This window comes from Bombina bombina, chromosome 4, assembly GCF_027579735.1.
Source record: "Bombina bombina isolate aBomBom1 chromosome 4, aBomBom1.pri, whole genome shotgun sequence".
NCBI lineage: Eukaryota > Metazoa > Chordata > Amphibia > Anura > Bombinatoridae > Bombina > Bombina bombina.
This window is the reverse complement of record NC_069502.1, coordinates 31,134,457-31,146,279: the sequence shown is the minus strand read 5'-3', so window position 1 is coordinate 31,146,279 and position 11,823 is coordinate 31,134,457. Positions and strand designations below refer to the sequence as shown.

The window sequence follows — 11,823 nt, the reverse complement described above, 5'->3', positions numbered from 1 at the left end:
GACGCTCTCTCTCTCTCTCAGGTCTGCTCTCTCTCTCTCTCAGGTCTGCTCTCTCTCTCTCTCAGGTCTGCTCTCTCTCTCTCTCAGGTCTGCTCTCTCTCTCTCTCAGGTCTGCTCTCTCTCTCTCTCAGGTCTGCTCTCTCTCTCTCTCAGGTCTGCTCTCTCTCTCTCTCAGGTCTGCTCTCTCTCTCTCTCAGGTCTGCTCTCTCTCTCTCTCAGGTCTGCTCTCTCTCTCTCTCAGGTCTGCTCTCTCTCTCTCTCAGGTCTGCTCTCTCTCTCTCTCAGGTCTGCTCTCTCTCTCTCTCAGGTCTGCTCTCTCTCTCTCTCAGGTCTGCTCTCTCTCTCTCTCAGGTCTGCTCTCTCTCTCTCTCAGGTCTGCTCTCTCTCTCTCTCAGGTCTGCTCTCTCTCTCTCTCAGGTCTGCTCTCTCTCTCTCTCAGGTCTGCTCTCTCTCTCTCTCAGGTCTGCTCTCTCTCTCTCTCAGGTCTGCTCTCTCTCTCTCTCAGGTCTGCTCTCTCTCTCTCTCAGGTCTGCTCTCTCTCTCTCTCAGGTCTGCTCTCTCTCTCTCTCAGGTCTGCTCTCTCTCTCTCTCAGGTCTGCTCTCTCTCTCTCTCAGGTCTGCTCTCTCTCTCTCTCAGGTCTGCTCTCTCTCTCTCTCAGGTCTGCTCTCTCTCTCTCTCAGGTCTGCTCTCTCTCTCTCTCAGGTCTGCTCTCCTCTCTCTCTCAGGTCTGCTCTCTCTCTCTCTCAGGTCTGCTCTCTCTCTCTCTCAGGTCTGCTCTCTCTCTCTCTCAGGTCTGCTCTCTCTCTCTCTCAGGTCTGCTCTCTCTCTCTCTCAGGTCTGCTCTCTCTCTCTCTCAGGTCTGCTCTCTCTCTCTCTCAGGTCTGCTCTCTCTCTCTCTCAGGTCTGCTCTCTCTCTCTCTCAGGTCTGCTCTCTCTCTCTCTCAGGTCTGCTCTCTCTCTCTCTCAGGTCTGCTCTCTCTCTCTCTCAGGTCTGCTCTCTCTCTCTCTCAGGTCTGCTCTCTCTCTCTCTCAGGTCTGCTCTCTCTCTCTCTCAGGTCTGCTCTCTCTCTCTCTCAGGTCTGCTCTCTCTCTCTCTCAGGTCTGCTCTCTCTCTCTCTCAGGTCTGCTCTCTCTCTCTCTCAGGTCTGCTCTCTCTCTCTCTCAGGTCTGCTCTCTCTCTCTCTCAGGTCTGCTCTCTCTCTCTCTCAGGTCTGCTCTCTCTCTCTCTCAGGTCTGCTCTCTCTCTCTCTCAGGTCTGCTCTCTCTCTCTCTCAGGTCTGCTCTCTCTCTCTCTCAGGTCTGCTCTCTCTCTCTCTCAGGTCTGCTCTCTCTCTCTCTCAGGTCTGCTCTCTCTCTCTCTCAGGTCTGCTCTCTCTCTCTCTCAGGTCTGCTCTCTCTCTCTCTCAGGTCTGCTCTCTCTCTCTCTCAGGTCTGCTCTCTCTCTCTCTCAGGTCTGCTCTCTCTCTCTCTCAGGTCAGCTCTCTCTCTCTCTCAGGTCTGCTCTCTCTCTCTCTCAGGTCTGCTCTCTCTCTCTCTCAGGTCTGCTCTCTCTCTCTCTCAGGTCTGCTCTCTCTCTCTCTCAGGTCTGCTCTCTCTCTCTCTCAGGTCTGCTCTCTCTCTCTCTCAGGTCTGCTCTCTCTCTCTCTCAGGTCTGCTCTCTCTCTCTCTCAGGTCTGCTCTCTCTCTCTCTCAGGTCTGCTCTCTCTCTCTCTCAGGTCTGCTCTCTCTCTCTCTCAGGTCTGCTCTCTCTCTCTCTCAGGTCTGCTCTCTCTCTCTCTCAGGTCTGCTCTCTCTCTCTCTCAGGTCTGCTCTCTCTCTCTCTCAGGTCTGCTCTCTCTCTCTCTCAGGTCTGCTCTCTCTCTCTCTCAGGTCTGCTCTCTCTCTCTCTCAGGTCTGCTCTCTCTCTCTCTCAGGTCTGCTCTCTCTCTCTCTCAGGTCTGCTCTCTCTCTCTCTCAGGTCTGCTCTCTCTCTCTCTCAGGTCTGCTCTCTCTCTCTCTCAGGTCTGCTCTCTCTCTCTCTCAGGTCTGCTCTCTCTCTCTCTCAGGTCTGCTCTCTCTCTCTCTCAGGTCTGCTCTCTCTCTCTCTCAGGTCTGCTCTCTCTCTCTCTCAGGTCTGCTCTCTCTCTCTCTCAGGTCTGCTCTCTCTCTCTCTCAGGTCTGCTCTCTCTCTCTCTCAGGTCTGCTCTCTCTCTCTCTCAGGTCTGCTCTCTCTCTCTCTCAGGTCTGCTCTCTCTCTCTCTCAGGTCTGCTCTCTCTCTCTCTCAGGTCTGCTCTCTCTCTCTCTCAGGTCTGCTCTCTCTCTCTCTCAGGTCTGCTCTCTCTCTCTCTCAGGTCTGCTCTCTCTCTCTCTCAGGTCTGCTCTCTCTCTCTCTCAGGTCTGCTCTCTCTCTCTCTCAGGTCTGCTCTCTCTCTCTCTCAGGTCTGCTCTCTCTCTCTCTCAGGTCTGCTCTCTCTCTCTCTCAGGTCTGCTCTCTCTCTCTCTCAGGTCTGCTCTCTCTCTCTCTCAGGTCTGCTCTCTCTCTCTCAGGTCTGCTCTCTCTCTCTCTCAGGTCTGCTCTCTCTCTCTCTCTCAGGTCTGCTCTCTCTCTCTCTCAGGTCTGCTCTCTCTCTCTCTCAGGTCTGCTCTCTCTCTCTCTCAGGTCTGCTCTCTCTCTCTCTCAGGTCTGCTCTCTCTCTCTCTCAGGTCTGCTCTCTCTCTCTCTCAGGTCTGCTCTCTCTCTCTCTCAGGTCTGCTCTCTCTCTCTCTCAGGTCTGCTCTCTCTCTCTCTCAGGTCTGCTCTCTCTCTCTCTCCGGTCTGCTCTCTCTCTCTCTCAGGTCTGCTCTCTCTCTCTCTCAGGTCTGCTCTCTCTCTCTCTCAGGTCTGCTCTCTCTCTCTCTCAGGTCTGCTCTCTCTCTCTCTCAGGTCTGCTCTCTCTCTCTCTCAGGTCTGCTCTCTCTCTCTCTCAGGTCTGCTCTCTCTCTCTCTCAGGTCTGCTCTCTCTCTCTCTCAGGTCTGCTCTCTCTCTCTCTCAGGTCTGCTCTCTCTCTCTCTCAGGTCTGCTCTCTCTCTCTCTCAGGTCTGCTCTCTCTCTCTCTCAGGTCTGCTCTCTCTCTCTCTCAGGTCTGCTCTCTCTCTCTCTCAGGTCTGCTCTCTCTCTCTCTCAGGTCTGCTCTCTCTCTCTCTCAGGTCTGCTCTCTCTCTCTCTCAGGTCTGCTCTCTCTCTCTCTCAGGTCTGCTCTCTCTCTCTCTCAGGTCTGCTCTCTCTCTCTCTCAGGTCTGCTCTCTCTCTCTCTCAGGTCTGCTCTCTCTCTCTCTCAGGTCTGCTCTCTCTCTCTCTCAGGTCTGCTCTCTCTCTCTCTCAGGTCTGCTCTCTCTCTCTCTCAGGTCTGCTCTCTCTCTCTCTCAGGTCTGCTCTCTCTCTCTCTCAGGTCTGCTCTCTCTCTCTCTCAGGTCTGCTCTCTCTCTCTCTCAGGTCTGCTCTCTCTCTCTCTCAGGTCTGCTCTCTCTCTCTCTCAGGTCTGCTCTCTCTCTCTCTCAGGTCTGCTCTCTCTCTCTCTCAGGTCTGCTCTCTCTCTCTCTCAGGTCTGCTCTCTCTCTCTCTCAGGTCTGCTCTCTCTCTCTCTCAGGTCTGCTCTCTCTCTCTCTCAGGTCTGCTCTCTCTCTCTCTCAGGTCTGCTCTCTCTCTCTCTCAGGTCTGCTCTCTCTCTCTCTCAGGTCTGCTCTCTCTCTCTCTCAGGTCTGCTCTCTCTCTCTCTCAGGTCTGCTCTCTCTCTCTCTCAGGTCTGCTCTCTCTCTCTCTCAGGTCTGCTCTCTCTCTCTCTCAGGTCTGCTCTCTCTCTCTCTCAGGTCTGCTCTCTCTCTCTCTCAGGTCTGCTCTCTCTCTCTCTCAGGTCTGCTCTCTCTCTCTCTCAGGTCTGCTCTCTCTCTCTCTCAGGTCTGCTCTCTCTCTCTCTCAGGTCTGCTCTCTCTCTCTCTCAGGTCTGCTCTCTCTCTCTCTCAGGTCTGCTCTCTCTCTCTCTCAGGTCTGCTCTCTCTCTCTCTCAGGTCTGCTCTCTCTCTCTCTCAGGTCTGCTCTCTCTCTCTCTCAGGTCTGCTCTCTCTCTCTCTCAGGTCTGCTCTCTCTCTCTCTCAGGTCTGCTCTCTCTCTCTCTCAGGTCTGCTCTCTCTCTCTCTCAGGTCTGCTCTCTCTCTCTCTCAGGTCTGCTCTCTCTCTCTCTCAGGTCTGCTCTCTCTCTCTCTCAGGTCTGCTCTCTCTCTCTCTCAGGTCTGCTCTCTCTCTCTCTCAGGTCTGCTCTCTCTCTCTCTCAGGTCTGCTCTCTCTCTCTCTCAGGTCTGCTCTCTCTCTCTCTCAGGTCTGCTCTCTCTCTCTCTCAGGTCTGCTCTCTCTCTCTCTCAGGTCTGCTCTCTCTCTCTCTCAGGTCTGCTCTCTCTCTCTCTCAGGTCTGCTCTCTCTCTCTCTCAGGTCTGCTCTCTCTCTCTCTCAGGTCTGCTCTCTCTCTCTCTCAGGTCTGCTCTCTCTCTCTCTCAGGTCTGCTCTCTCTCTCTCTCAGGTCTGCTCTCTCTCTCTCTCAGGTCTGCTCTCTCTCTCTCTCAGGTCTGCTCTCTCTCTCTCTCAGGTCTGCTCTCTCTCTCTCTCAGGTCTGCTCTCTCTCTCTCTCAGGTCTGCTCTCTCTCTCTCTCAGGTCTGCTCTCTCTCTCTCTCAGGTCTGCTCTCTCTCTCTCTCAGGTCTGCTCTCTCTCTCTCTCAGGTCTGCTCTCTCTCTCTCTCAGGTCTGCTCTCTCTCTCTCTCAGGTCTGCTCTCTCTCTCTCTCAGGTCTGCTCTCTCTCTCTCTCAGGTCTGCTCTCTCTCTCTCTCAGGTCTGCTCTCTCTCTCTCTCAGGTCTGCTCTCTCTCTCTCTCAGGTCTGCTCTCTCTCTCTCTCAGGTCTGCTCTCTCTCTCTCTCAGGTCTGCTCTCTCTCTCTCTCAGGTCTGCTCTCTCTCTCTCTCAGGTCTGCTCTCTCTCTCTCTCAGGTCTGCTCTCTCTCTCTCTCAGGTCTGCTCTCTCTCTCTCTCAGGTCTGCTCTCTCTCTCTCTCAGGTCTGCTCTCTCTCTCTCTCAGGTCTGCTCTCTCTCTCTCTCAGGTCTGCTCTCTCTCTCTCTCAGGTCTGCTCTCTCTCTCTCTCAGGTCTGCTCTCTCTCTCTCTCAGGTCTGCTCTCTCTCTCTCTCAGGTCTGCTCTCTCTCTCTCTCAGGTCTGCTCTCTCTCTCTCTCAGGTCTGCTCTCTCTCTCTCTCAGGTCTGCTCTCTCTCTCTCTCAGGTCTGCTCTCTCTCTCTCTCAGGTCTGCTCTCTCTCTCTCTCAGGTCTGCTCTCTCTCTCTCTCAGGTCTGCTCTCTCTCTCTCTCAGGTCTGCTCTCTCTCTCTCTCAGGTCTGCTCTCTCTCTCTCTCAGGTCTGCTCTCTCTCTCTCTCAGGTCTGCTCTCTCTCTCTCTCAGGTCTGCTCTCTCTCTCTCTCAGGTCTGCTCTCTCTCTCTCTCAGGTCTGCTCTCTCTCTCTCTCAGGTCTGCTCTCTCTCTCTCTCAGGTCTGCTCTCTCTCTCTCTCAGGTCTGCTCTCTCTCTCTCTCAGGTCTGCTCTCTCTCTCTCTCAGGTCTGCTCTCTCTCTCTCTCAGGTCTGCTCTCTCTCTCTCTCAGGTCTGCTCTCTCTCTCTCTCAGGTCTGCTCTCTCTCTCTCTCAGGTCTGCTCTCTCTCTCTCTCAGGTCTGCTCTCTCTCTCTCTCAGGTCTGCTCTCTCTCTCTCTCAGGTCTGCTCTCTCTCTCTCTCAGGTCTGCTCTCTCTCTCTCTCTCAGGTCTGCTCTCTCTCTCTCTCTCAGGTCTGCTCTCTCTCTCTCTCAGGTCTGCTCTCTCTCTCTCTCAGGTCTGCTCTCTCTCTCCTCTCAGGTCTGCTCTCTCTCTCTCTCAGGTCTGCTCTCTCTCTCTCTCAGGTCTGCTCTCTCTCTCTCTCAGGTCTGCTCTCTCTCTCTCTCAGGTCTGCTCTCTCTCTCTCTCAGGTCTGCTCTCTCTCTCTCTCAGGTCTGCTCTCTCTCTCTCTCAGGTCTGCTCTCTCTCTCTCTCAGGTCTGCTCTCTCTCTCTCTCAGGTCTGCTCTCTCTCTCTCTCAGGTCTGCTCTCTCTCTCTCTCAGGTCTGCTCTCTCTCTCTCTCAGGTCTGCTCTCTCTCTCTCTCAGGTCTGCTCTCTCTCTCTCTCAGGTCTGCTCTCTCTCTCTCTCAGGTCTGCTCTCTCTCTCTCTCAGGTCTGCTCTCTCTCTCTCTCAGGTCTGCTCTCTCTCTCTCTCAGGTCTGCTCTCTCTCTCTCTCAGGTCTGCTCTCTCTCTCTCTCAGGTCTGCTCTCTCTCTCTCTCAGGTCTGCTCTCTCTCTCTCTCAGGTCTGCTCTCTCTCTCTCTCAGGTCTGCTCTCTCTCTCTCTCGGGTCTGCTCTCTCTCTCTCTCAGGTCTGCTCTCTCTCTCTCTCAGGTCTGCTCTCTCTCTCTCTCAGGTCTGCTCTCTCTCTCTCTCAGGTCTGCTCTCTCTCTCTCTCAGGTCTGCTCTCTCTCTCTCCTCAGGTCTGCTCTCTCTCTCTCTCAGGTCTGCTCTCTCTCTCTCTCAGGTCTGCTCTCTCTCTCTCTCAGGTCTGCTCTCTCTCTCTCTCAGGTCTGCTCTCTCTCTCTCTCAGGTCTGCTCTCTCTCTCTCTCAGGTCTGCTCTCTCTCTCTCTCAGGTCTGCTCTCTCTCTCTCTCAGGTCTGCTCTCTCTCTCTCTCAGGTCTGCTCTCTCTCTCTCTCAGGTCTGCTCTCTCTCTCTCTCAGGTCTGCTCTCAAGTGCTCCTCTCTCAGGTCTGCTCCCTCTTCTCTCTCAGGTCTGACTCTCTCTCTTCTGCAGGTCTTCATCTCTCTCTCAGGTCTGCTCTCTCACTCAGGTCTGTCTCACTCTCTCTAGGTCTGCTCTCTCTCTCAGGTCTGCTCTCTCTCTCTCTCAAGGTCTGCTCTCACTCAGGGTCATGCTCTCTCTTCTCTCTCAGGTCTGCTCTCTCCTCTCTCATGCTGGCTCTTGCTCTCTCTCTCTCTCAAGGTCTGCTCTCTCACTTCTTCTCAGGGTCTGCTCTCTCTCTCTCTCAGGTAGCTCTACAACTTAAGGCTGCTCTCTCTCTCTTCAGGTTTGCCACTCTCTCTCTCTCAAGGTCTGCTCTCTCTCTCTCTCAGAGTCCTGCTCCTCTCTCTATCTCAGGTCTGCTCTCTCTCTCTCTCAGGTCTGCTCTCTCTCTCTCTCAGGTCTGCTCTCTCTCTTCTGCTGTGCTCTCTCTCTCTCTCAGGTCTGCTCTCTCTCTCTTCTCATGTCTGCTCGCTCTCTCTCTCAGGTCTGCTCTCTCTCTCTCTCAGGTCTGCTCTCTCTCTCTCTCAGGTCTGCCTCCTCTCTCTCTCTCAGGCTCTGCTCGTCCTCTCTCTCTTCAGGTCTGCTCCTCTCTCTCTCTCACGGTCCTGCTCTCTCTCTCTCTCAGGTTCTGCTCTCTCTCTCTCTCAGGTCTGCTCTCTCTCTCTCTAGGTCTGCTCTCTCCTCTCTCTCAGGTCTGCTCTCTCTCTCTCTCAGGTCTGCCTCTCTCTCTCTCTCAGGTCATGCCTCTCTCTCTCTCAGGTCTGCTCTCTCTCTCTCTCAGGTCTGCTCTCTCTCCATCTCTCAGGTCTGCCTCTCTCTCTCTCCTCAGGTCTGCTCTCTCTCTCTCTTCAGGTCTGCTCTCTCTCTCTCTCAGGTCTGCTCCTCTCTCCTCTCTCAGGTCTGCTCTCTCTCTCTCTCAGGTCTGCCTCTCTCTCTCTCTCAGGTCTGCTCTCTCTCTCTCTCAGGTCTGCTCCTCTCTCTCTCTCAGGTCTGCTCTCTCTCAGGTCTGCTCTCTCTCTCTCTCAGGTCTGCTCTCTCTCTCTCTCAGGTCTGCTCTCTCTCTCTCTCAGGTCTGCTCTCTCTCTCTCTCAGGTCTGCTCTCTCTCTCTCTCAGGTCTGCTCTCTCTCTCTCTCAGGGTGCCTCTCTCTCTCTCTCTGGCTCTCTCTCTCTCTCAGGTCTGCTCTCTCTCTCTCTCAGGGTCTGCTCTCTCTCTCTCTCAGGTCTGCTCTCTCTCTCTCTCAGGTCTGCTCTCTCTCTCTCTCAGGTCAGCTCTCTCTCTCTCTCAGGTCTGCTCTCTCTCTCTCTCAGGTCTGCTCTCTCTCTCTCTCAGGTCTGCTCTCTCTCTCTCTCAGGTCTGCTCTCTCTCTCTCTCAGGTCTGCTCTCTCTCTCAGGTCTGCTCTCTCTCTCAGGTCTGCTCTCTCTCTCAGGTCTGCTCTCTCTCTCAGGTCTGCTCTCTCTCTCAGGTCTGCTCTCTCTCTCAGGTCTGCTCTCTCTCTCAGGTCTGCTCTCTCTCTCAGGTCTGCTCTCTCTCTCAGGTCTGCTCTCTCTCTCAGGTCTGCACTCTCTCTCTCAGGTCTGCTCTCTCTCTCAGGTCTGCTCTCTCTCTTTTAACACAAAGTCTGCTCTCTCTCTCAGGTCTGCTCTCTCTCTCAGGTCTGCTCTCTCTCTCAGGTCTGCTCTCTCTCTCAGGTCTGCTCTCTCTCTCAGGTATGCTCCTCTCTCAGGTCTGCTCTCTCTCTCAGTTGCTCTCTCTCTCAGGGTCTGCTCTCTCTCCTCAGGTCTGCTCTCTCTCTCAGGTCTGCTCTCTCTCTCAGGTCTGCTCTCTCTCTCAGGTCTGCTCTCTCTCTCAGGTCTGCTCTCTCTCTCAGGTCTGCTCTCTCTCTCAGGTCTGCTCTCTCTCTCAGGTCTGCTCTCTCTCTCTCAGGTCTGCTCTCTCTCTCAGGTCTGCTCTCTCTCAGGTCTGCTCTCTCTCTCAAGGTCTGCTCTCTCTCAGGTCTGCTCTCTCTCTCAGGTATGCTCTCTCTCATGGTCTGCTCTCTCTCTCTCTCAGGTCTGCTCTCTCTCAGGTCTGCTCTCTCTCAGGTCTGCTCTCTCTCAGGTCTGCTCTCTCTCAGGTCTGCTCTCTCTCAGGTCTGCTCTCTCTCAGGTCTGCTCTCTCTCAGGTCTGCTCTCTCTCAGGTCTGCTCTCTCTCAGGTCTGCTCTCTCTCAGGTCTGCTCTCTCTCAGGTCTGCTCTCTCTCTCTCTCAGGTCTGCTCTCTCTCAGGTCTGCTCTCTTCTCAGGTCTGCTACTCTCTTCAGGTCGCTCTCTTCTCAGGTCCGCTCCTCTCTCTCTCAGGTCCCTCTCTCTCTCTCAGGTCCTATGTTCTCCTCTCTCTCAGGTCCGCTCTCTCTCTCTCAGGTCCTATGTTCTCCTCTCTCTCTCTCAGGTCCGCTCCTCTCTCTCCTCAGGTCGCTCTCTCTCTCTCAGGTCCGCTTCTCTCTTCAGGTCGCTCTCTCTCTTCAGGTCGCTCTCTCTCTCTCAGGTCCGCTCTCTCTCTCTCAGGTCCCGCTCTCTCTCCTCTCAGCGTCCGCTCTCTCTCTCTCAGGTCCCTCTCTCTCTCTCTCAGGTCCGCTCTCTCTCTCTCAGGTCCGCTCTCTCTCTCTCAGCTCTCTCTCTCTCTCTCAGGTCCGCTCTCTCTCTCTCAGGTCCGCTCTCTCTCTCTCAGGTCCGCTCTCTCTCTCTCAGGTCCGCTCTCTCTCTCTCAGGTCCGCTCTCTCTCTCTCAGGTCCGCTCTCTCTCTCTCAGGTCCGCTCTCTCTCTCTCAGGTCCGCTCTCTCTCTCTCAGGTCCGCTCTCTCTCTCTCAGGTCTGCTCTCTCTCCTCTAGGTCCGCCTCTCTCTCTCTCAGGTCTGCTCTCTCTCTCAGGTCCGCTCTCTCTCTCTCAGGTCCGCTCTCTCTCTCTCAGGTCCGCTCTCTCTCTCTCAGGTCCGCTCTCTCTCTCTCAGGTCTGCTCTCTCTCTCTCTCAGGTCCGCTCTCTCTCTCTCAGTCTCTCTCTCTCTCTCAGGTCCGCTCTCTCTCTCTCAGGTCTGCTCTCTCTCTTCAGGTCCCGCTCTCTCTCTCTCAGGTCCGCTCTCTCTCTCTCAGGTCCGCTCTCTCTCTCTCAGGTCCGCTCTCTCTCTCTCAGGTCCGCTCTCTCTCTCAGGTCCGCTCTCTCTCTCTCAGGTCCGCTCTCTCTCTCTCAGGTCTGCTCTCTCTCTCTCTCAGGTCCGCTCTCTCTCTCTCTCAGGTCTGCTCTCTCTCTCTCTCAGGTCCGCTCTCTCTCTCTCAGGTCCGCTCTCTCTCTCTCAGGTCCGCTCTCTCTCTCTCTCAGGTCCGCTCTCTCTCTCTCAGGTCCGCTCTCTCTCTCTCAGGTCCGCTCTCCTCTCGTCTCTCAGGTCCGCTCTCATCTCTCTCAGGTCCGCTCTCTCTCTCTCAGGTCCGCTCTCTCTCTCTCAGGTCCGCTCTCTCTCTCTCCGGTCCGCTCTCTCTCTCTCAGGTCCGCTCTCTCTCTCTCAGTGACGCTCTCTCTCTCTCAGGTCCGCTCTCTCTCTCTCAGGTCCGCTCTCATCTCTCTCAGGTCCGCTCTCTCTCCTCTAGGTCTGCTCTCTCTCTCTCAGGTCCGCTCTCTCTCTCTCAGGTCTAGCTCATCTCTCTCTCAGGTCTGCTCTCTCTCTCTCAGGTCTGCTCTCTCTCTCTCAGGTCTGCTCTCTCTCTCTCAGGTCTGCTCTCTCTCAGGTCTGCTCTCTCTCTCTCAGGTCTGCTCTCTCTCTCTCAGGTCTGCTCTCTCTCTCTCTCAGGTCTGCTCTCTCTCTCTCTCTCTCAGGTCTGCTCTCTCTCTCTCTCTCTCAGGTCTGCTCTCTCTCTCTCTCTCTCAGGTCTGCTCTCTCTCTCTCTCTCTCAGGTCTGCTCTCTCTCTCTCTCTCTCTCAGGTCTGCTCTCTCTCTCTCTCTCAGGTCTGCTCTCTCTCTCTCTCTCTCTCTCAGGTCTGCTCTCTCTCTCTCAGGTCTGCTCTCTCTCTCTCAGGTCTGCTCTCTCTCTCTCAGGTCTGCTCTCTCTCAGGTCTGCTCTCTCTCTCTCAGGTCTGCTCTCTCTCTCTCAGGTCTGCTCTCTCTCTCTCAGGTCTGCTCTCTCTCTCTCAGGTCTGCTCTCTCTCTCTCAGGTCTGCTCACACTCTCTCAGGTCTGCTCTCTCTCTCTCAGGTCTGCTCTCTCTCTCTCTCTCTCAGGTCTGCTCTCTCTCTCTCAGGTCTGCTCTCTCTCTCTCAGGTCTGCTCTCTCTCTCTCAGGTCTGCTCTCTCTCTCTCTCAGGTCTGCTCTCTCTCTCTCTCAGGTCTGCTCTCTCTCTCTCAGGTCTGCTCTCTCTCTCTCAGGTCTGCTCTCTCTCTCTCAGGTCTGCTCTCTCTCTCTCTCTCTCTCAGGTCTGCTCACACTCGGGGGTCCCTTGCTCACTAGGTAGAACTCACCCACTTCCCCGGACACGGGCCGTGTGGCCCCAAACATCCTGCCCGTGAGCCGGGTGCCATCTTCCAGCTGCAGCAGCGCGGCGGCCATGTGAGCGGATACAACAGAGTGAGAGAGACAGACTCAGACACAGGCCGGGTGAGCACGTGGTGCAAAAGGGGAGGGACTGCTGCATTAGTTAGGCGTGGCCAGTATTAGGCACGCCCACATGATAAATTAGAGACCAGTGCTATGCGTAGGGCGTGGCCAGTTCAAGTCACGCCCACAAGAGCTGATAAAACCAGAGCTATAAGTAAGGCGTTGCCAGCAAAAACCACGCCCATAATACCTATTGATATATTTACAAGCGATGTGTGAGGCGTGGCCAGTACAAGACACGCCCATTGACACACAAATGTACGCAGTAGCAGTATCGGTATTACGGGAAGAGTTACAGCTGGGTTTGAAGGGGCGGAGTAACATTATGAAACGCC

The 11,823-nt window shown here is 55.0% G+C and overlaps 1 protein-coding gene across 3 annotated transcripts in view; it reads right to left on the bottom strand.

Annotated features, from left to right (window-relative positions):
- CAD (carbamoyl-phosphate synthetase 2, aspartate transcarbamylase, and dihydroorotase) overlaps positions 1–11,493 on the bottom strand; it is a 290,191-nt gene extending 278,698 nt beyond the window's left edge. For all 3 annotated transcript variants that reach the window (XM_053709445.1, XM_053709446.1, XM_053709447.1), the window contains exon 1: positions 11,353–11,493. In XM_053709445.1, coding sequence (XP_053565420.1) covers positions 11,353–11,440 — 88 coding nt within the window. In that variant the 5' untranslated portion in view covers positions 11,441–11,493. The remainder of the gene's footprint in view (positions 1–11,352) is intronic.
- Between the last annotated feature and the right edge of the window lie 330 nt (positions 11,494–11,823).